At 38.4% G+C, this 18,951-nt stretch overlaps 4 protein-coding genes and 1 non-coding gene across 6 annotated transcripts in view; 1 reads left to right on the forward strand and 4 right to left on the reverse strand.

Annotated features, from left to right (window-relative positions):
- The window catches only part of bon (bonus), a 107,638-nt gene that overhangs the window by 25,238 nt on the left and 63,449 nt on the right, over nucleotides 1–18,951 (reverse strand). The window lies entirely within an intron of this gene.
- Nucleotides 411–484, forward strand: TRNAN-GUU (transfer RNA asparagine (anticodon GUU)). Its single transcript has one exon. It is a non-coding gene; the product is annotated as a tRNA-Asn (tRNA).
- On the reverse strand, nucleotides 517–2,534 carry LOC135942537 (partner of xrn-2 protein 1). Its single transcript, XM_065488688.1, has 3 exons — nucleotides 2,285–2,534; nucleotides 2,090–2,220; nucleotides 517–957 (listed from the first exon to the last, which is right to left on the reverse strand). The coding sequence occupies exons 1-3, from the start codon at nucleotides 2,449–2,451 to the stop codon at nucleotides 824–826; spliced, it is 432 nt and encodes a 143-aa protein (XP_065344760.1). The 5' UTR covers nucleotides 2,452–2,534; the 3' UTR covers nucleotides 517–823.
- LOC135942533 (uncharacterized) lies at nucleotides 3,391–8,003 on the reverse strand. Of its 2 annotated transcripts, XM_065488682.1 has the most exons (3): nucleotides 7,844–8,003; nucleotides 5,611–5,726; nucleotides 3,391–4,770 (listed from the first exon to the last, which is right to left on the reverse strand). In XM_065488682.1, exons 2-3 carry the CDS (start codon nucleotides 5,717–5,719, stop codon nucleotides 4,064–4,066), a joined length of 816 nt encoding a protein of 271 aa, XP_065344754.1. In that variant the 5' UTR covers nucleotides 5,720–5,726; nucleotides 7,844–8,003; the 3' UTR covers nucleotides 3,391–4,063. The 2 variants fall into 2 exon arrangements, with proteins under 2 accessions (XP_065344754.1, XP_065344755.1); XM_065488683.1 differs by lacking the exon at nucleotides 5,611–5,726.
- LOC135942731 (protein SPEC3-like) lies at nucleotides 10,832–18,910 on the reverse strand. The gene is made up of 3 exons (XM_065489010.1): nucleotides 18,647–18,910; nucleotides 12,958–13,108; nucleotides 10,832–11,463 (listed from the first exon to the last, which is right to left on the reverse strand). The coding sequence occupies exons 1-3, from the start codon at nucleotides 18,791–18,793 to the stop codon at nucleotides 11,249–11,251; spliced, it is 513 nt and encodes a 170-aa protein (XP_065345082.1). The 5' UTR covers nucleotides 18,794–18,910; the 3' UTR covers nucleotides 10,832–11,248.

An 18,951-nucleotide genomic window follows, 5' to 3' on the forward strand; every position in this document is an offset into this window, starting at 1 on the left:
GATTTAGTCGAGTCTTCGGGTTCACACTTAACATGTTTAATAAATATTCACCTTTGGTCAAGGACTTTGCGCATAAAAAAATGTTCGTTTGACGCACGTTGCCAATTTGTATCTGAATCTGAAGGCGTTGACTTAATTAGGCTTGAATTGATTCTTGAAGAAAAATGTTTGAGCGACATCGTGCAAGATTGATAAGTTTGGCTCATTTACAGAAAGACACGTTTTTTATTAGGCGCCAGCAATGTTGTCTCATTGACACGTCATGTAGAAAATCAAACTCTCTTCTTTGACTCAATGTTTTATTTTTAAACCTACATGTAGAAATTTTTATGATTAAGCGATAGCATTATTTAATTAACGAACAATCATTTTTCGTTCAATCTGATCCAACGTTGAGCACCATAACAACAGCCTCCGTGGCGCAATCGGCTAGCGCGTTCGGCTGTTAACCGAAAGGTTGGTGGTTCGAGCCCACCCGGGGGCGTTTTTTAATTAGTCTATCAATTGAACTAATAGTTAATTTGAGGGTATGCGTTTTAATGTCAAAAAGTGATACAAAAAGTCAGTAAACGGAATTTTTCGTACTGAGTAAATTACAAAGATTTTATGGATCTGTGAATTCATTCACTTACATGTTTTTAGGTTCTTAATTTTGCAATAGTTTTAAAATGGAGTCGAGTTCCAGAAACATCCAAACAAAAGTTTAAAAACTGTCTGTCGATTCTTTAATTATTTTGGTTCGTTTCGACGTTACATGATGATTACAGACATACAACTAATATTTTTTATCACTCACATCATCTTCACAAAAACTTCACTGTCATTATGTTCTGTAACCGTAATGTTGACCACCTGTAACTGGAGGGCCGTAGTTCACCGATGGACCACCAACTACATTTGGGCCGTACGTAACCTTTGGTAGAGGGTTGTTTCTCATTTCTCCGCCGGTTCTCCTCTCTGAAGCAAAAACGGAATTTTAAATGAATAATTTTATTAGATTTAAATTAATTCAACTAACAAAAACGCAAGAAAATGAGTGGAGTAAAAATCGTGAAATAAATAAAACTGTGATTTATACAAAATGTGCATAATTATTTTTGTTTGTAAATAAAAAGTTCAAGGCAACCTGATGCAAACTTTATATTCAAATCATCATTGCCATTGCAGGGCTAGTAAACAAATTAATTTTAAATGTGGGAAGCTTATAATGTGTATGGTTACAACTAAATAAATTAATTCTATGAAGCCGAATGAAGTTTTTGTTACTTTTAACACCAGTAAAAATTCAGTCGAATATGTATTGTTAATTTATATCGCCAGCACCAGAGTTTTCTTTTTTTCTGGGCATTTTATTTAATATTTTCTTGACTCTAACCTTAAAAGTGGTCACTCTTCCTTGTACAAAGTCCGTTTCAATGAAAACCGAACAACTTGAGTTGAGTGGTCATTTAAAGTAAAGATTTATTGGCCAACAATTAAAATTAAGAGCATTTTGTATTGTTCACTACAGCAAGTACTTCATTGAATTTACTGTTTGTGAAATATAGCAAAAGCAATCTCTACAACTTGCATTTATGAAATCAGTACAGAGGACAAAAATATTAAATTTCTTATCTTGCAAAATTTATCAAAATATTAAACGGTTTGAAGGCAATTTTTCGCTTGATTTCGATCCCTCTCATCGCAATCTATCAAACGGCGTGCGAAATATGAGCTTAATTTCCCTTCTGGCGAAATAAATCATGATTTTCAAAAAGGAGACAATTATTGATGCTCGCTGTTTAGTTATCGTGCAAACTTTTGAGCTGATTTTCTCAAAAATTGTAACGCCAACCTGGGAAAATTTTAGCATTTTCTCCTTTCCTATAAAGACAGCAGTCCGAGCAAAGGTAAAAAGTATATTTCACAAATTATTTAACTTTATTTACAACTTTACTTTGAGAAACAAAAGAAAAGTACAATATCTAGGGGGACGACGCTTCCTACATGAAAACCATGATAGAAATATTTCCTTCAAGGACCTTTGGCTTTTCAGGTTTAAAATGCACAATATTTATGTATTTTTTGATCCAGTAAAAAATCTACTCACTGATCTTCTGTTCGGCAGCGTTCGAGGCGTCCATTGTTATCCGTTGGGCATTGTTCTCCTTCCTCTTTTTGTGCACCGATCCAAGTCCGGCTGCGAGATCAGCTATAATTTGCATCGTTTCATTGGGGTACCTGCTCATCAATATTGTCGGATTCAGTTTCGTGATACTCAAAATTCACAAGTTTAATAATTTACCTGCAGCCAAGCACTTCGATATTAACATAGGTGTGCGAGTAACATTGAAGTTTGCTTGAAGGAAACTTCTCGAAGTGCGCGTCGAGAAACTCACGCCGTAGCTGCCAGTGCTCGTCAGACTCGTGTTCCTGTCGGAAGGAGTTGATTTCTCTATCCCTGCTGCTCATTTTTTTGGGTAGAATCAAATTAGATCGGCTAGAAAGAGAGTGTTCAGTGTTGTGCGTTGCGTTCGCGTTCCCACCAACTATAAAGAGTGCCTCGAGTGGGCGTATCCCAAACAAAAGCAAATAGCAAGGGAGCCAACATACCAGAGAAATGGCACCAGTTCTAGTGACTGGAATTCGGGAAATCATTGAAAAAAATCTAATTTTCATGAGTTCGATTTACAAGGAGAACATATACCTATTGAAAACTCTCTATGGCTGTATAAAAGCTGTTAATTAGATGAAAAATCTTTTGAAATTTGACAAATCATTCCGATTTAAACGAAATATTTAATTTAAAACAATGAAATTATATGATACGAGTTTGACCTTATGAGTACTAGTTCAAAAATCTTTTAAATTCGGAAAGCTGATAAAATTTGCAATATTATTTACAGAAATGAAAATATTTATTCCTTAATCTGCCAAATATCTCGATAAAGCAGTTGATCAAATTCAAACTTAAAAAAGGACGCAAAAAATTGAAAAGGCCAAAATTAAAAGCTTATGATTTTATTGCAACTAAAGCTTACAAAAATTAAAACTCACCCAAAAGCCGTTACATTTCTTCATTCGATTTTCCAGAGCGCTTTTCTGTAAGATGATTTAAGGAAAATATCATCAATATTTCCAATTCAATTTTCTATAATATGCAGTTTATTTCGTCAGTTTGATAGTATTAATTTTTAATTGGTTGTGACCCAAAAGTAGAACCTCATTTTTCAAATAAAAGTTAGTAAGGCTGAGATTATTTTTTTCCTTTTTTCATAAACGCCGACAAATTAAAATTACAATAAATTAAGTGGGGAATATAAATATAGAAGAAGCGAAAAATTATGCCCTTAAATTTTTAAGGAAAATCAAGTCTTAATTGGAAAATTTCATAGGATGCAGTAATAAAAATTATCTTTTTAATTTTTATACTATCCTTTGATTTATTTGTCCTTATATATGTTTTACCACAAGCAGCACAAAAATGTTTTTCACATTTATACATTTTTGTCATAAACACAAAACAAAGCACACTGAATCACAGTTCACAATATATCTTGAAACTGATATAAATTATTATGATAATTACGCTTGATGCGTGGTCCCTTCATTTATGTAGGCCAAACTTTATTTGATTTTTAAAAAATTTAGGGCGCTACACACCATACGTTTCATCTTACGACAATTCAATATAATATATATTATTTATGGCACATTCATTTTTACAATTTTTAGTTCAATAATCGCCACATCACCTTTAGCAAAATATAGAATTTAAAATAAAACAATCCAGCTCATTGAGCAGTACATTTTCTGCGCGATCCATTTATTTTCAACTCTAGTCATTTGGATGCTTCAGAAGCAAAATCCCTTTGCAGGCAGGGGGAGTCATCCCTTAAATGCAAACCGCTTAATACAAAAATGTGATCATTGGACAAAGCGAGACACGATTTGATGAAATACTCTTTGCGCGCAGCCTCAAAACGAGGCCACTCATAGGAGGGCTTTATACACAGTAGGTAGATTGGCACTCGTGTGTGCACGATTTTGTTCAGATCAAAACTGTCTTACAGCAATAGTCAGATCACATGCTCCAAGCCATGGTGGCGTTCGTGGTGTAGGTGTCACTGACGGCGAACCGCAGCGGCCCGACCAGCACCACGCACTTGGTGCCCTTCAGCTTGGAGCCAGCCATCAGCTTCTGGATCATCATGTCCGCCTTTTGGCCGCGGTGCACCGCGTTGGCCGTGAACTGGAAGCAGTCCTCGTTGCTCTCGAAGTCGAGCGAGAACTGCGGCGTCGCCATGGCCTCCAGCGGCGAGTCGTCCTTGGCCGACGGCTGCGGACTCATGGGGCTGTTCTGGCTCGGCGTCGAGCTCATCTGCGTGCTGTTCGACTCGCCGGCCGGGCTGAGGTCGGCGGTGTCCATCAGGAAGCCGCCGCCGCCGCCGAGCAAATTGGGACACGAGTGTTCCATGAGGAAGATGTCGTCGAAGCAGCCGATGCCCAGGCTTCCTCCGCCGTGGACGCCGCTCCCGATGGGGATGGCCGCGCTGGTCGAGTGCGAGACCATCTGCTCGGGACTGACGGAGGTGCGGCCCCGCTTCTTCAGCTCGCCCCGCAGCTGCACTTTTTCCATGTGGTACTGCAGACCCGTCTCCAGGTCCGCCACGGTCACTTTGTAATGGCCGGGATTGGGCATCTCGCGGCCGTATAACACGTACGGCGAGTCTTCGTCCATGGTTATTTGATCCTTGGAGCTGCTGGTCATCAGTCCGCGAAAGAAGGAGCCTAAAATAAAAATTAATATATTAATAATTATCAGTACACAAATTAGGAATATAAAAAGTTCCGTGATTTTATTTCCAGCAATATTAAATAATAATGACCCTTTGATACTGTGCTGTTATTTTGGACCGTGCAAAACAAGCTCACAATCAGATGAAAATTTCCTGAGCTAAAATAGATTTCGTGTCGCTGACCCGATTTAATTGTTTGGTTTTTTTATTTTTATCCTTAATAAATTACGACTTTAATTTTGGGCTGATTCCAACTTGATTGTTCGTCCTTTTACAAAAAATACGTTTTAATGCACGCGCATAACAATTAAAATTTATTTACGTTTTTCTCTCTTGAGGCCGAGATCTAGTCAAAGGTCAAAGCCTCAAAAATATTCATTCGATCAATTATAATTATCAATTTTATGTGATAAATTAGTTTCGTGTTTGAATATGATTGGCACCACGCCATTTTTACTAGACATAATATATATGAATTTGCTTAATTGGATCAAACTTTTTAATTTAATTTCACATAAATGATCTGTTTTTGACGTGGATGTTCCAAAAGTGTTTTCTGTCTAAAGGTCTTTTCACTCTCAAAGTTAAAATTTTGTTTCAAGAATTCTGGACAAAGCCACAACTTCACCAATAATATCACGTGGAAGGATTTTTTAGCAGTGAAAGTCCAAAGATATATGAGTTAAACCACACGTACACCATTCGCCCAACGCAGCCATTAAAAAAGCACGTTTTGGGCCACATGTTTGTGTTTCTATACACTCGGTTGTTTTCAGTTTTGCTGGCGCCTCGTCTGGCATTCCCACTAAAAATAGGACCCCAAAATAATTACCATCAGGAGGGAAGCACAAGACTGCAGTGCCCTCGCCGGAGATGGTGTTGGTCACCTTGTCCATTCGGTGGGGGCGTCTTCGCCTCATACGCTGGCTGAATGCGAGCATCCTGAACCTGCAACACAATGCCAACAACACCAATTCAATAAAAACGAATATACCAGATAAAAATAGACATCAACTAGTATACTGCGTAGGACTATATACGCATATAAAAACGATCAAAGCATGATCTTCTGTTCTCTAGAAACAAAAATGTGAAAAACAAAATTTTTATTATATTTGAATTAAAAATCCAGCTGGATGCAATAATTTTGTTAGGAAGGTAAAGTTAAATAAAATCTTCGATTCGACGGCTGGTGGTCGTGTAAAAGGCTGCGAGACCAGTTTTATTCTTGCCGATGATGCACCGCGCAGTGACGTAACTGCAATCGGGTTTGCGCCTCTTTTATGGATTCCAAGGCAATGCTGGAAATATCACACGACCTGAACGAAACCTCTGTCGTTGGAAATATTATATAGCTCTTCTCCGTTTTGTTTTTTAAACACTGTCCATAGCTGCAGAAACAATTAGAGCCTCTTTTATTTCAAAGCGAAAACACAATTTGAATGAAACGCCTGGAACACAAAAATATTATGTGTCACGGGCCAAGTGCGACGGTGTCATGTTTTTTTAGCGACGCAATATATATATATGTATATTTTTAAATCCAGCACCGCGTGCGGATGAGTCGTCTGCAAATTTTTGCGTGCCAGCCACACAAGGTCACCAATCAATTTGCATGTGAAAGAGCCGGCAGAGCAGACTTGTTAATGTGAAAGGCTTAAAAAGCGTTGCCAAATCAAACAAGACCAGCGTGTATTTATTATGAGGATGCGGTCTGGCGCCAACCGACGGTCCCGGTATTACTGTTTGGACTCTTTCCCAACAATTTACAGACAAAAAAAGAAACACCACTACTTGTCAAATGATAAAGGGTCATTTTGAAAGCGTTTGTCAACAACAAACGCAACACGTGCCGCGCAGGTACTTTTAGGCTTTCAGTCGTCCTTGTACAGCGATAAAAGTGAAAAATTTAATTTTAACAACTCTGAAGGGAAAAAATTTAGTGTTTTTCTTACAAATTAGAGGCAAAGCAAGCAATTCGGATGCGGGAATATGAGCTAGACAAAATTTAAGACTCTTTAATCTCGGCCACTGGATCGACCGCGACACTAAACGTAGAAACAAACACAGAGAGAGCCTTGATTCAGGCTCATCAAAGGGGTGCTGTGCAAACTCCTCCACGACACGAGGCGCGCTCCATAAAGCGAGATCGACCCATTTTCTAGCTTGCGCTTTTGATTAGCATCTTAACCACACAGTCGCAGATCTAGAGCGACTACTAGGTATAAAGATCGACTAGGTGGACGCTGTGAGTTGCGGAATTAAGCAACTTAAAAAAATATATAAACAACTTTCAGAGTGTCTGCTGGCGAGAGGCGCGCGGCGAGGTTTGCCAACAACTAATTGCCTAGCTTACCGAGCGAGAGAAAAATTCGCAACTCAACATGCGTCAGTGAGTTTGCTCGATCGTGAACAGCAAGAAGTATTAGCAATGAGAGCGCTGCAGGAAGCTCTGCGACCTAAAGGGTATATTAATCAATGGTCCCTTTTTGCGCTAAGTGCCTTATTTAGTCATGTAATTCAAAGAGTCACGCTTTCAGTGACGTCTTTTGCAAACTTTCCAGCCTGCAGGCCTGTGTGACGATAATAAAGTGCAAAATTGCAAAATTCAAAACGATAAGAATCTCGGATATTATACAAAACATAATGATTTGCCGCAGTTTATGGCTCATCGGGCACAGTTGGATACGCGCAGCTGCTAACTTGCACGTATACATACCCAAGCAACCACAACCTCTTGCGGTGTGAAATTTCAGTTGCTTAGTATACCACTTTCTACAGCAGCTTGAACAAAGTTGGAATTTTAATAATAAAAAAAAAATTAAAAAAACGCCAAATAATCGATTATGTAACAGCAAAAACTCAAGCAGACAAATTAATCTAATCTCTTTATAAAGGGGGAAGTTCAGTTGGTTCACTAAAAATTAAAAAAAAACTTGTTATTTAAAGGAATGATCATTTCGGTGTAAAACTACAACAATTTCCAAGCACTTTGCTCCATTTAAAAATAAAAAAGGTTCGAAAAAGATAATAATTCGCTGTAGGAACAGAAACAGCCTACTTACGATATTTACGGTGTTCTTATGTTGTGCTGCACACTGCAAGTGATCGACTGGCGGGCTGTCGGTCGGCTTGGTCGACTGCGCAGTTTGCCTGCCAGACTGGTGAAGTGGCGAACCCAAGGCCTTTGTGGCCAATGGCTTGCCTTTCTGAGCGCACACGCCTCTGAAACTCCACACGTCACTCGTTCCTCGCTCGCCGTGCTAATAAAGTGCCAAGGCTAAACCGGCTCCTCGATCTCGCCACTATTTTCGCACACACCTCCGCTTCCTAATAGCAAAAAAAATCTCCGCTGATCATTGACTCGCATTTTTCCTGACGCGCTTTCTGGAAATTTCCGAAAGGTGCTCTCAATACGATCTTCTTTCTACTCATTGTCAGTGCCTCCACGTTCAGTCGGACCGGCAGTTGTTTAAAAATAAGCTTATCTTCTTTTTGACTTGGCTCCTTCCCTCGTCAGTTGTGTAACAACACAGCATTCGGATTAGAACTGTACAGCAATAATTGTGAAAGTAAAAAAGCGGCCTTTTTGCTGCCCCCGGCGAATTTGGTGTGCGAAAAGTGAGTTGAGGAAGAGAATTAAATTAAATCGCTTGATATTATGAAGCGTAGTATACAAATAGCAGATAACAGCGCAGTTACGTTGACCCTAATGAGATAGACACACAAACATTATTTTGGTTTTTGCGCAGGTGTATAATTGCGTTTGTTGTGACGTCGTTTGCGAGTTGGTCCTAATTGAAAGAGGAGATGAGAACGTCGTTTTCTTCTGATTGAAACAACAACACAAGAACGTGTAGGGAATTTTGTTTTTCTCAACGAGCATCAAAATGCAAAATATTCAACATTGTTCTACGAGACTTTTAAAGTGGAATGATACTGGGCAACAATTAAAAATTATTTGAATTGTTGGATGCCATAAACAATTGATCGATAAACAATTTTTTCAACAATTTGCAATAGTAAAAAAATACCTTCCTACAATAAAAATTCAAATTTTGCTATTTTTCTCCAAAATTTATAGTGCTTGAACATATTTTCTCGGCATATTCCGATTCCTCTCGTCGAGATCTGTCCAACGGTGTGTGCCACTCATTGGGGAAACTCTTGATTTTGAAATAAAATCGGATTTCAAGTAAAGAGACAGCCGTTACACCATTTGAAAAGCACGGTAACTTTCCAGCCAATTTTCTCAAAAAATGACAGTGCTTCTTAGGTCAATTTAGGCTTTAACTGAATCCAAAGGGATGAGTTTATGCATTGGCAACAAGCATTTTCCAGGCTTTTGCAGTGTATCATTCCTCTTTAATTCAGTTTAAAAATTTTCAGTGTTGGAACTCGATCAATCTCCTGATTATTTCTTGCGTAAGCCGACGTATATAGAAAAGAGGAAGTTACATAATCATTGATAACGTGTGTATCAGTATCAGGCGACTAAAAACGCCCTCATGGCCAAGGCCAATGCTAAACTCATCATCATTTTCGCGTTTTGTTAGTTGTTAGGCGGCGCCAATGACGTAGAGCCATTTGTTGATACACCTTCTCCTCTGACGAATCACAGCTCACCCGAAATATATAACTATATAGCTGTTATTTACTAAACTACTATATATATACTACTCCCTAACGTGGTGTGAGCGCATGTGATTAAGATAACTGGCGAGGATTTTTTATTGCACAGTTTAAACCAGTTTTTCGTGTCTAAAAAATTTTTAGCTGAGTATTTATTATTTTTCGTACAGCAGGTGAATATCTGGGGCACAGAATCCCAACGCTAATATTCCAATTTTTCATATACGCTCGTTATTGATAGTCATTTATTTAATCCCCAGGATCCTGCACTATGAAACACCTTCAAAGCATATTTAAAATAGGCACTTTCATAAAAACATAATTTTTAATGTTTAGACTGAAGTACAAGGAACTCCAAACTCGATTATCTCGGCTCCAAGGAGTGCATTATTTAGACAAACTCAATGCCGTTTGAAACCTTTTCAAGTTAGAAAAATTGTTAATTTAAGTCATTGTCAAAGGTCACAGTCACTTAATGTGGAATTTTTCAAATTAAAAAAAAAATTGGCGGTAGTATTTTTTTCTTTTCCGAAATATTCAATAAGAATTTTAAAAATTGTATCATTTTCCAATTAGAATATCACCAACGAGCGCTTCCTAAATATTGAATAATTTGGTTGGAATAATTAAAATAAGCTCATTCTACTTGACGACTGGCTCAACAAGCATATATAAGCTCTTGATAGTCCTATATTTAAACAGTTCACAAGTGGCTTCTTCTCAGTTAGTTGCCACTCGTTTCAAATGGCATTCTAACCGAGAGGTGTCGCGCTTGCCTTGGCAGTGCGGCTGCTGTATACTAAAAGGGAAAAATGTTTTTTTATGGGTTAATTGGCTTTAAAGTAGGTGTTCTATGAATTCATTTTACAAAACAGGGTGGTGGTTTCCCTGTTGAAAAATTCAATTAAAAAAGAAAATGACTCATTCCAATGTCCTGTTTCCCCTAAAAATTAACAGCTTAAGTCAAAATTTTAGGAATTTTCAAATTGCCAAAATTTATTGGAATATTGTTGGATTTACAAAAGAAAAACTTGATGTTTTGAATCTTCTCAGCGAGACGAATCGAATGATGCACGATTTTTATACTGTTGCTAAAAATTTCTGTCAGAAAATTACTCTGGGAAAATCAAATGCAGAAACGAAATGCCTTTTGTGCTGGAGTTTTATTTTTTCCTAGTTAGTTGTCATCAAATCAAAACTTCATTTTGCAAATTTAAATTTTTCTGCGTCCTATAGTAAGTTTGAATCAACTTTTCAAACGGCTTTTCTGAGAAATTGGGCAGAACGAATATCTAATATTTTTCTTGATATGACTACCTCAAAATCTCATTAAATTAGAATTGGTTGATTTTTCTCCTAGAGAACATCTGTCAATAATATCAACACCAATTCATATTTATGATAATAAGAAAATGCAATAGTTGACATTTAAAAAGTAATGCGTTTATTTCCTCTATATAAACATATACACATTTCGAACACTGAACGAATAAAAAAGGTAGAAAATAACACAAAATTAGTATAAAAGTGCGATAACAGGAAATTTCTAAATATGGCTTGTATAGAATATTCATATAGTATAAATTATACAACGTTGATTGTGAAAACGCACAGATATAGCAGTAAATATATATTATTTAAAGTTAGCAGCACAGTTGCGTATTGTTATAGGAATCGCTATAGACTGAATATACATTTAAATGTATATGCTGAATTGAGTAACAGAAGAAATTGACATCTGGCGAAAATGTGAAACGAATAGCGGTGGTCAGACTTTGGATTGCAAAAGGCGACAAACACACATATATAGAGGAAAATCGGAAAGTTGTGTCGAGATTTCAGGGTGATGGTGCGCCCGGCTGCTCAGGGGCCAGGCCGCCCGCGTCCTGAATCAGGTAAACGCCATAGAGTATGGACCACACCCAGCCAATGATCAGTGGGGCGAGCAGAATTTGCAGGATGCCCGCCAAGAAGCCGTAGCATATCGCTTGCGAGCGGTTTGGGTTGCTCGTTTCGACGCCGCACACCACGCGCAGAGTGGCGATTATTGTTCCTGAAATTAGAGTTCAGTCAGAATTTTGTATCAGTAAACACTAAAAAAATATAAATCTATGTCAGAATAAATCAATCAAACAGGGATTTACGCTGACATTTGCACACATGGTGATAATTTATCTAATCAATCGCATGAATGTAATTTAATTTTTTTACCCCTCGCCACTTTTAGGGCTCTTTTGAAATTTTTCTATTAATGTACGTAAGGAATTATGGTTATTTTTTTTAACCTTTTGTACACTTCCCGCGGGCTATGAGCTCACCAGGTCCCAGGTCCCAATAACACCGCCTTAGTGGCCCGAATGGCCAAAGAGGAGCTTGGGCCCCATGTGGCCATCTTTTCGCCTCCCGGCACCGAGGACTCTAATTGAAACGCCAGACATTTGTCTCCAAAGCCGCTAAAAAACCAGCAAGTGGCGAGTCGGCGCCGGTGCGCCTCCCAGCCCGTTGAGCAATTTGAACATTTCGAGTAACTAAACTAACCACTTTTTGCCATCTCTGACATTGGGCAGCCAGTATTAGATCTTCGAACTGCTCAAATACCTCCCATTGCTTTGACACTCCTGAGAATTCCTTAACAATACGAGCCAATTTAATGAAATTTAAATACATTAATTTATAAAATATTTGTTGCATTAGCCTGTCTGATTGCAAAGATCCAATGTTCAGGATATTTTGGATATGATCCAAGTTTTTTGGAAATGCAATTAGTATGCAAACCATTTGCCAGAGGTTTTAATTTGTTGCTAGATTCTTTTAAATAAAAACAATCGTAAACTGACTTGTAGCAAACATTCAGGCAACGTTCAGTTTCCACCCGGTAAATGGAAACAGTCCAAGAAAGATAAATTAATGGGATCTGTCTGATATCTTTGAACAGTCTAAAGAGCAAAATGCATCAACACATCACTGATAAGCGGCACGTGTCCTTTTCCCGCACCACGAGGTCGAATCATGTACTTTTAAATTCTATTTGCACGAGATAGATTTCTGTGGATAAAACAAGCACGATTTTCACTCCATAAGGGCATTAAACTGTGAAACTTTATTTGAGTTCTCTATTGTTTTTGCGTCTCAATAAACAACTCCTTTAAGTTGTAAAATAACATAAACACGAGCGACGACGAGGGTTTAAAATATATGATTAAATACAACACGCATTCCCTAGTACGCTACTTAATTTGTAATTAAGCGCATCGTGGCTATTTACTCACAGTAAAAGACAGTACTGGCTTTTTGCCAAAATCGCATTTCACCATTACACAAAAATGATCCGAGTGTTGGACTTTTTAATGAAAAGTAACGCTGCTTGATGACAACCAGCAATAATTTTCCGGCAAAAGCCAATAATTATTTTCACGCTTTCAAATGCGCAGCGCTCTTTCAAATCTGTGCCAAACACGTTGCAAATAAAAGTCACAATTAACGTCACGCTGAGATATACAAGAGCTCGGTGCGCTGCGAGCTCTTTCTATCTATGCTATGAATTTACCAATTCCTGGGAGGAGCAAGTTAACGATGCATAAGATGCAGGCGCAGATGAAGCTGAGTCTTGGCACGCATTTGCGGAAATTGCCAATCTTTTCTGACACTTTGACGATCTCCATTCTGTGCTCTCGGCCGTCTGCGTCTTCATACACCACCTGCAAGAATAGGAAAGATTCAGCCAGCTTTCAAAACCCTTGGGATGACGCACGATATTTTTTTCTACTATATTCAAGCTTTTTGCGCCTTGCTTTGTTGTTGTTTGCCGTTGGGAAGTTTTCTTTTTCAAAGCGAACACTACAATGTGTATACGGCTATAACTAGAAAACTGGGTTGCGTATGTTGGAAGCAAAATGGAAATAAATAATTATTTTTATGATATTTGTTAAAGAAGTATAAACAGCTTTTGCCATCTGATTTTGAAATTTGAGGAAGCCAAAAAGATTAGGGCCAAGAGGAATAATACTGCAAAAGTCTGGAAAATTCTTATTGCCAATGCAAAAACTCGTCCCTTAGGATTCAGTTAAAGCCTAAATTGACCTAAGAAGCACTGCAATTTTTTGAGAAAATTGGCTGGAAAGTTACCGTGCTTTTCAAATGGTAATGGCTGTCTCCTTACTTGAAATCCGATTTAATTTCAAAACCAAAAGTTTCCCCCAACAAGTGGCATACACCGTTGGACAGATCTCGACGAGAGGAATCGGAATATGCCAAGAAAATATGTTCAAGCACTGTAAATTTTGGAAAAAAATTGGCAAAATTAGAATTTTTACTGTAGGAAGGTCCTTTTTACTATTGCAAATTGTTGAACAAATTGTTTATGGCACCCAACAATTCAAATAATTTTCAATTGTTGCCCTGTATCATTCCACTTTAACTTATTTTCAAGATGAAACAGTAAGCAAATCAAGAAAATGCATGTTGACACAAAATCCATTGTCAGAATTCCAGTCTGTTTGATTCTGCGAATCATTATTTTTATCAGGCTGTTTGTTTTGCTTACTGTACCAATTTACATAAATATGCAAATTGAAATTAATTAAACAGCGAGCAGAATTGGAAACAAGAGTTTCCGTGCTTTATATGAGGAGCAAATAATTTGAATAAGCAATTGGTAGTCGACGCGCCTGGTTCTTGTTCTAGATATGCAACCAGCGTGGCACGCACGCCGAGCAATTGGCCTATCTGAGAATAAACGGGTGCTGCCGCCGGCCAAGCAAAGGCAATTATTCGAGAGAGTAGGCAGTCCAATCTAGTTTATCAAGTGGTGCGGCACTGCGATAAACTCGCTGCTCTCGTACGTGAGTGAGTGCAATGAAACGCCAGATCTCTTATTGTTTCGTTTCATTATACAACGCGTTCCCTCTGTTTAATTTAATAATTCAAATGCACGCTCTAGTTTGCATAACGCGATTATCTTATTATTGGAGCGTGGCACTTGCGCAATGTTATTCAATTTTCACGCAGAACTCTCACAAGCATTTATTTTCTATCCTTTCAAAGCAGTTGTGAGTCGAACAATTATATTAAATTTGATATTGCACAACAAATTATTAATATCAAGCGCGAAAACAGACGAAAATGTAGCAGCAAAAATTCCGGTAGATATGGGAGTTTTTGCTCTATTTGAAAAATCATATTTAAAAGTTTTTCACCGACAGTAAATTTCTAATTTAAAATTCTACTTTCTATTTGAAACTCGATATTTTTTACTGAATGAGATTAATCAAAAATTAAAACTGCAAAGCAAGGCGTGTATCCCCAGAAGCTATCCTTATGCACATAAATTTCCTCCTCCGAGCATCGCTGTTTTTTTAACGCAAAAGTTAGGAGGAGAATTTAAATGTAATAATAAAGTTAAGAGCTCTGTTTCCAAACAGTGTCGTGCACGTAAAAAGAAGCTGTCTCGAAATAGAAGCCCAGATTTAATGAAGTGCCGACTTTTCCAGCGGCGGCAATTTTTGTTCACTTTGAATTACGGTGTCCAAATATAGCCGAGGGGGAGCTGGCCTATACTGCGTTTTCATTGCACTAAATCATTTGCACTGGTGTAAACAAAGGCAGCTGAAACAGGCCGACAACAGTTTCCAATGTTACACCCCAGGAAGCCCACGTCGGGGCCTCAAAGAACGCAAATCGCGCGCGCGCGCTTTCAGATTCAGGACCGCACACACACGCTCTCATTTGGCTAATAAAAGTTAGTTAAAGAAATCGCCGCGTCTCTGGTTGAAAATCAAAGAGCGTCGAACACGCTCGCTCGCTCTTTCTTCGTCTGATACACTCAAGAGTCGTTTTCATGACGCGGAAAACTGAAATAGAACGATGAAAGCCTGCAGCAAAAGCGTTTCCCCGATTCTTGCTGTGTGTTGGCCCGCACGCCCCCGTTTTTCGTTGCAGCGCACGCACAACGATTGTTGGGTTCGCTAGCTCCACTTTGAATAGCTCAAAATCGCGGCCGTAAATCTCCCCTTTCCGCGGTGCTTTTTTGCAGTCGTAAAACTGTCCTAAATGTGAGATTTTATCTCTAGTATCTCTACTGTCCTACTTCGAGGTGGAAATTCGGAAGTGAGGATTAAATTTATTAATTTTCAGGTTTAACAAGTACATAGTTTGTTAAATTCATTGTTTATCTCTATAATGTGCAACAATGAAATCAGGACCGAGGAACAGTTCAATTTCAGCATTTGCCAAATATCTCAAATAATTAAAGAGGATTAATACTGCAAAACCATGGAAATTCCTTGTTGCCAATGCATGATCTCATCCCTTAGGATTCAGTTAAAGCCTAAATTGGCCTAGGAAGCACTGTAATTTTGTGAGAAAATTGGCTGGAAAGTTGCCGTGCTTTTCAAATGGTAATGGCTGTCTCCTTACTTGAAATCCGATTTAATTTCAAAACCAAGAGTTTCCCCAATAAGTGGCATACACCGTTGAACAGATCTTGACGGGAGGAATCGGAATATGCCAAGAAAATATGTTCAAGCACTGTACATCTTGGAGAAAATTGGCAAAATTTGAATTTTTACTGTAGGTATGTCCTTTTTTATTATTGCAAATTGTTGAACAAATTGTTTATGGCATCCAACAATTCAAATAATTTTCTATTGTTGCCCTGTATCATTTCAGATTTATCCTTTGGTTATGAGAAAAAATTATCTAAATTGTGAAATAAATCATAGTTTTACAGTAGGCATACAGTGCTTGTTTAGCATACGCAAACTTTCCAGCCGATTTTTCTCAAATGCAACCAGGGTAATTTTTAGCTTTTTCCTCAATTTTAAATAGTAATTCCATTAAGATAAAAGGATTTATCACAAATTTGCTGTATATACAGCTTTACTTTACGCTTGCCAGTTGAGCAAGAAAACTGCTTCTGGAGCCACTCACTGGGGGGAACAAACGAGGCGCGTCTGCACTAATGATATTTGCCATCATCTCCAGTGAGCCGAATAAAAATAAACTGTCAACTCGTTTACAGACGATATTGGCAAACACAATAGCACTCTCTGCTTCCATTTGAAAAAAGGCAGCTTGTGTATGTACGCAAGTTAGCCTGCTGAATGTTTACCAAGCAGCGCACGCAAGCTAAATTTATTGCCACGCTTCGAATCGTTATTTACGCGCTCGACTTGAGGTCGTTCCCTACTAAACTTTTCGCACTCCGTCGCAAGGAATTTGAATCGATTTTCGGCTAACTAGAGAAGAAAGCGGATCTGTAATTGGCCTCCTTTCCTCGAAGACGTTGGCTCTTAATTAATTGAGTGGCATATCCGTCTATATTCGTTCGATTCTATTGCTTCGCGTCGCACGCTTTGTTGGGTCTGGATGGGGCAAAATAATCACCTCCAATTTAGAAGGAGCACGCTCGGAATAATTCATTCAGTTGTGATCGCCGTTTAGGAGAGATGAAAGGGAAAGTGCTGTTGTGTGGCTTCTTTGTCTGATTTGTTCGCGCAGTTGAATTCTGAAGAGATTCTCGCTTTTTCAATTTGTAATTGACAGAGAGCTTTTTATACAGGTAAAAAATGGCTGGTTGAGTTTGTACATTTTTCTCATGAAATTGGGAAAATTGTGCAACTAACTTGATAATTATTTTAATCGTTTTCTGAAGGTTGAGTCAAATTAACATTTAGTGCGGTGAAGGAGAAAATAAATATTAAATGTATTCTTTCTGGACGACGGTAGGATGTGAGTTGAAAGGGGTGGAGTACACGCAATATTAATACCTTATAGTTCGTCAGGGGAAATGACGTGTTATTGATTTTAAATCACTTCCGTTGTAATTTAAGACTCAATCCTGCTGCTGTCCATTTTGGACTTAAATTATGTCCATTGGTGTGTTGGAAACTAAAATCGGTTCAACCAACCACCGTAAAAACGCGAAAAACATTTTTTTTTTAAATACAAAATCTGTCCTGACGTTTCTACGGTGATTGGCTGGACTGAATTTTGTTTCCAGCACATCAAGAGAAATAATTATATTAATTAATTAAGAGCAGAATGCGAGGTAGGAGGATTGAGTCATAAATCACGGCGGAATAAAAGTAATAAAAAAATAAAATCAAAAGAAACCGCCGGCACCATTGATTGGTGGCTTTGAACACAAAGGGACTTTCGCAACTGAATTTTCGCGCCCACATGATTTATTTCATTATTATTTATTTTGGACCTTTGATCTGCAATGCCTTAAAAACTCAAATATGAAACTTGTCAGTGACCCAAGAAATTCAGAGTAGAACTTTTAGCTCAGAAAAAGTTAAATTATGATGAGCTTTTAAAAAAAAATGATTACAATTTCAAAATAGCAAATTGCTGACCTTGATTTTTGATCTTAAAATACTTTACGGCATTGTTTTTTTATCGTTGTTGAAACCACTCTCATTTCTTAACGAACATCAAACTAATAAAAAGCAAAAGAGAGAACGACATTTTAAAATAAATTTTGTTGGACGATCTTAGGATAGCTTATCTACCGGAAATAAGCATGGTTTAAATGAACTATTAATACCGTTGGACCCTCTAAAGACTTATGCTGCTCAAAACATAATTTTAGTCTACATCACTTCACGATTTTTTGTACAATTAATGCACCCTAAGCAAAAATTGAAATAATTTTTTTTAACTTTAAAAGCAAGTTTTAACTTGGATCGGTCCAATGGACTCTTCTCTTTATTTATTTTCAATAACCAATATATAAATAAATTGTCACATTGTAAAAACTATTCTCAAAAGAGGGATGTATACAAATCAAAATATTTTGGTATCGAGCATATGGAGGGTATAAATCTTTGAATTGCTTGACCTCTTTAATAAGTCAGTAGCTCGCGTGCAAAGCCGATCTGGGCAGGAAGCAAAATATTTACTCTGCTCCGGTTTAATGTAAACTTCAAGAAAAGCAGCAAAGTTTGTGAATACGAGGGAAAGTCGGGTCCAAAACATTCCGTCCGTGCACAAAATGGGCAGCGTTTGCAATTAAACGGCCGTGCAATCAGGCGTGCAATCGATAAATCAACAGTTGTTGACCACAGCCGTATATAATATATTTTTTTCTGGCGAACGCTATCTATTTTTACGATCGGCGCGGCCGAACAACAATAGAGGCGTAATGAAAACGAAAGAATTCGCATGAGGAGGCGAGCCAATTAGTCTCACGCACGCGAAATAAAAAAAAAATTGGAGCAAAAGGGAAAACTCACCTCGGACTGTCCGACGTGGTAGTTCTGGGCCGTCTGGTTGCTTCGGTAGCGCCGCTCAAAGTTGACTCCAGCCGAGTGCAACAAATGGGAGGACTTCTTTTTTTCGTCGGCAGGGGCGGGGGCCTCAACCACCGTGGTCCCGACCATTTTGATTTATTTTTAACGTGGACCGAGGACGACAAAAAGTACTATCGCATCAGACGGACAGCCGCCCGCACGTGGGCTCTCGTCGCTCGCTCACTCGGACGCCTGGCTGCTGCTTGGCCCGAGTCGGCGCCGCGCCGCGCCACCCGCCGCTTTCGGGT

Source organism: Cloeon dipterum, chromosome 4 (genome assembly GCF_949628265.1).
Source record: "Cloeon dipterum chromosome 4, ieCloDipt1.1, whole genome shotgun sequence".
Lineage (NCBI taxonomy): Eukaryota > Metazoa > Arthropoda > Insecta > Ephemeroptera > Baetidae > Cloeon > Cloeon dipterum.

Bases quoted from the DNA above. Each gene is read 5' to 3' on its own strand.
- LOC135942537 (XM_065488688.1), bottom strand. From the start codon at position 2,451: ATGAGCAGCAGGGATAGAGAAATCAACTCCTTCCGACAGGAACACGAG. The intron at 2,221-2,284 runs GTAAATTATTAA...ATTGATGAGCAG, and splicing joins ATCGAAGTGCTTGGCTGCAG to GTACCCCAATGAAACGATGC. The intron at 958-2,089 runs GTGAGTAGATTT...TTTTTGCTTCAG, and splicing joins CGCTGCCGAACAGAAGATCA to AGAGGAGAACCGGCGGAGAA.
- LOC135942533 (XM_065488682.1), bottom strand. From the start codon at position 5,719: ATGCTCGCATTCAGCCAGCGTATGAGGCGAAGACGCCCCCACCGAATG. The intron at 4,771-5,610 runs GTAATTATTTTG...TTTTTATTTTAG, and splicing joins CTTGTGCTTCCCTCCTGATG to GCTCCTTCTTTCGCGGACTG.
- LOC135942731 (XM_065489010.1), bottom strand. From the start codon at position 18,793: ATGGTCGGGACCACGGTGGTTGAGGCCCCCGCCCCTGCCGACGAAAAA. The intron at 13,109-18,646 runs GTGAGTTTTCCC...CTATTCTTGCAG, and splicing joins ACCACGTCGGACAGTCCGAG to GTGGTGTATGAAGACGCAGA. The intron at 11,464-12,957 runs GTAAATTCATAG...CTCTAATTTCAG, and splicing joins CTTGCTCCTCCCAGGAATTG to GAACAATAATCGCCACTCTG.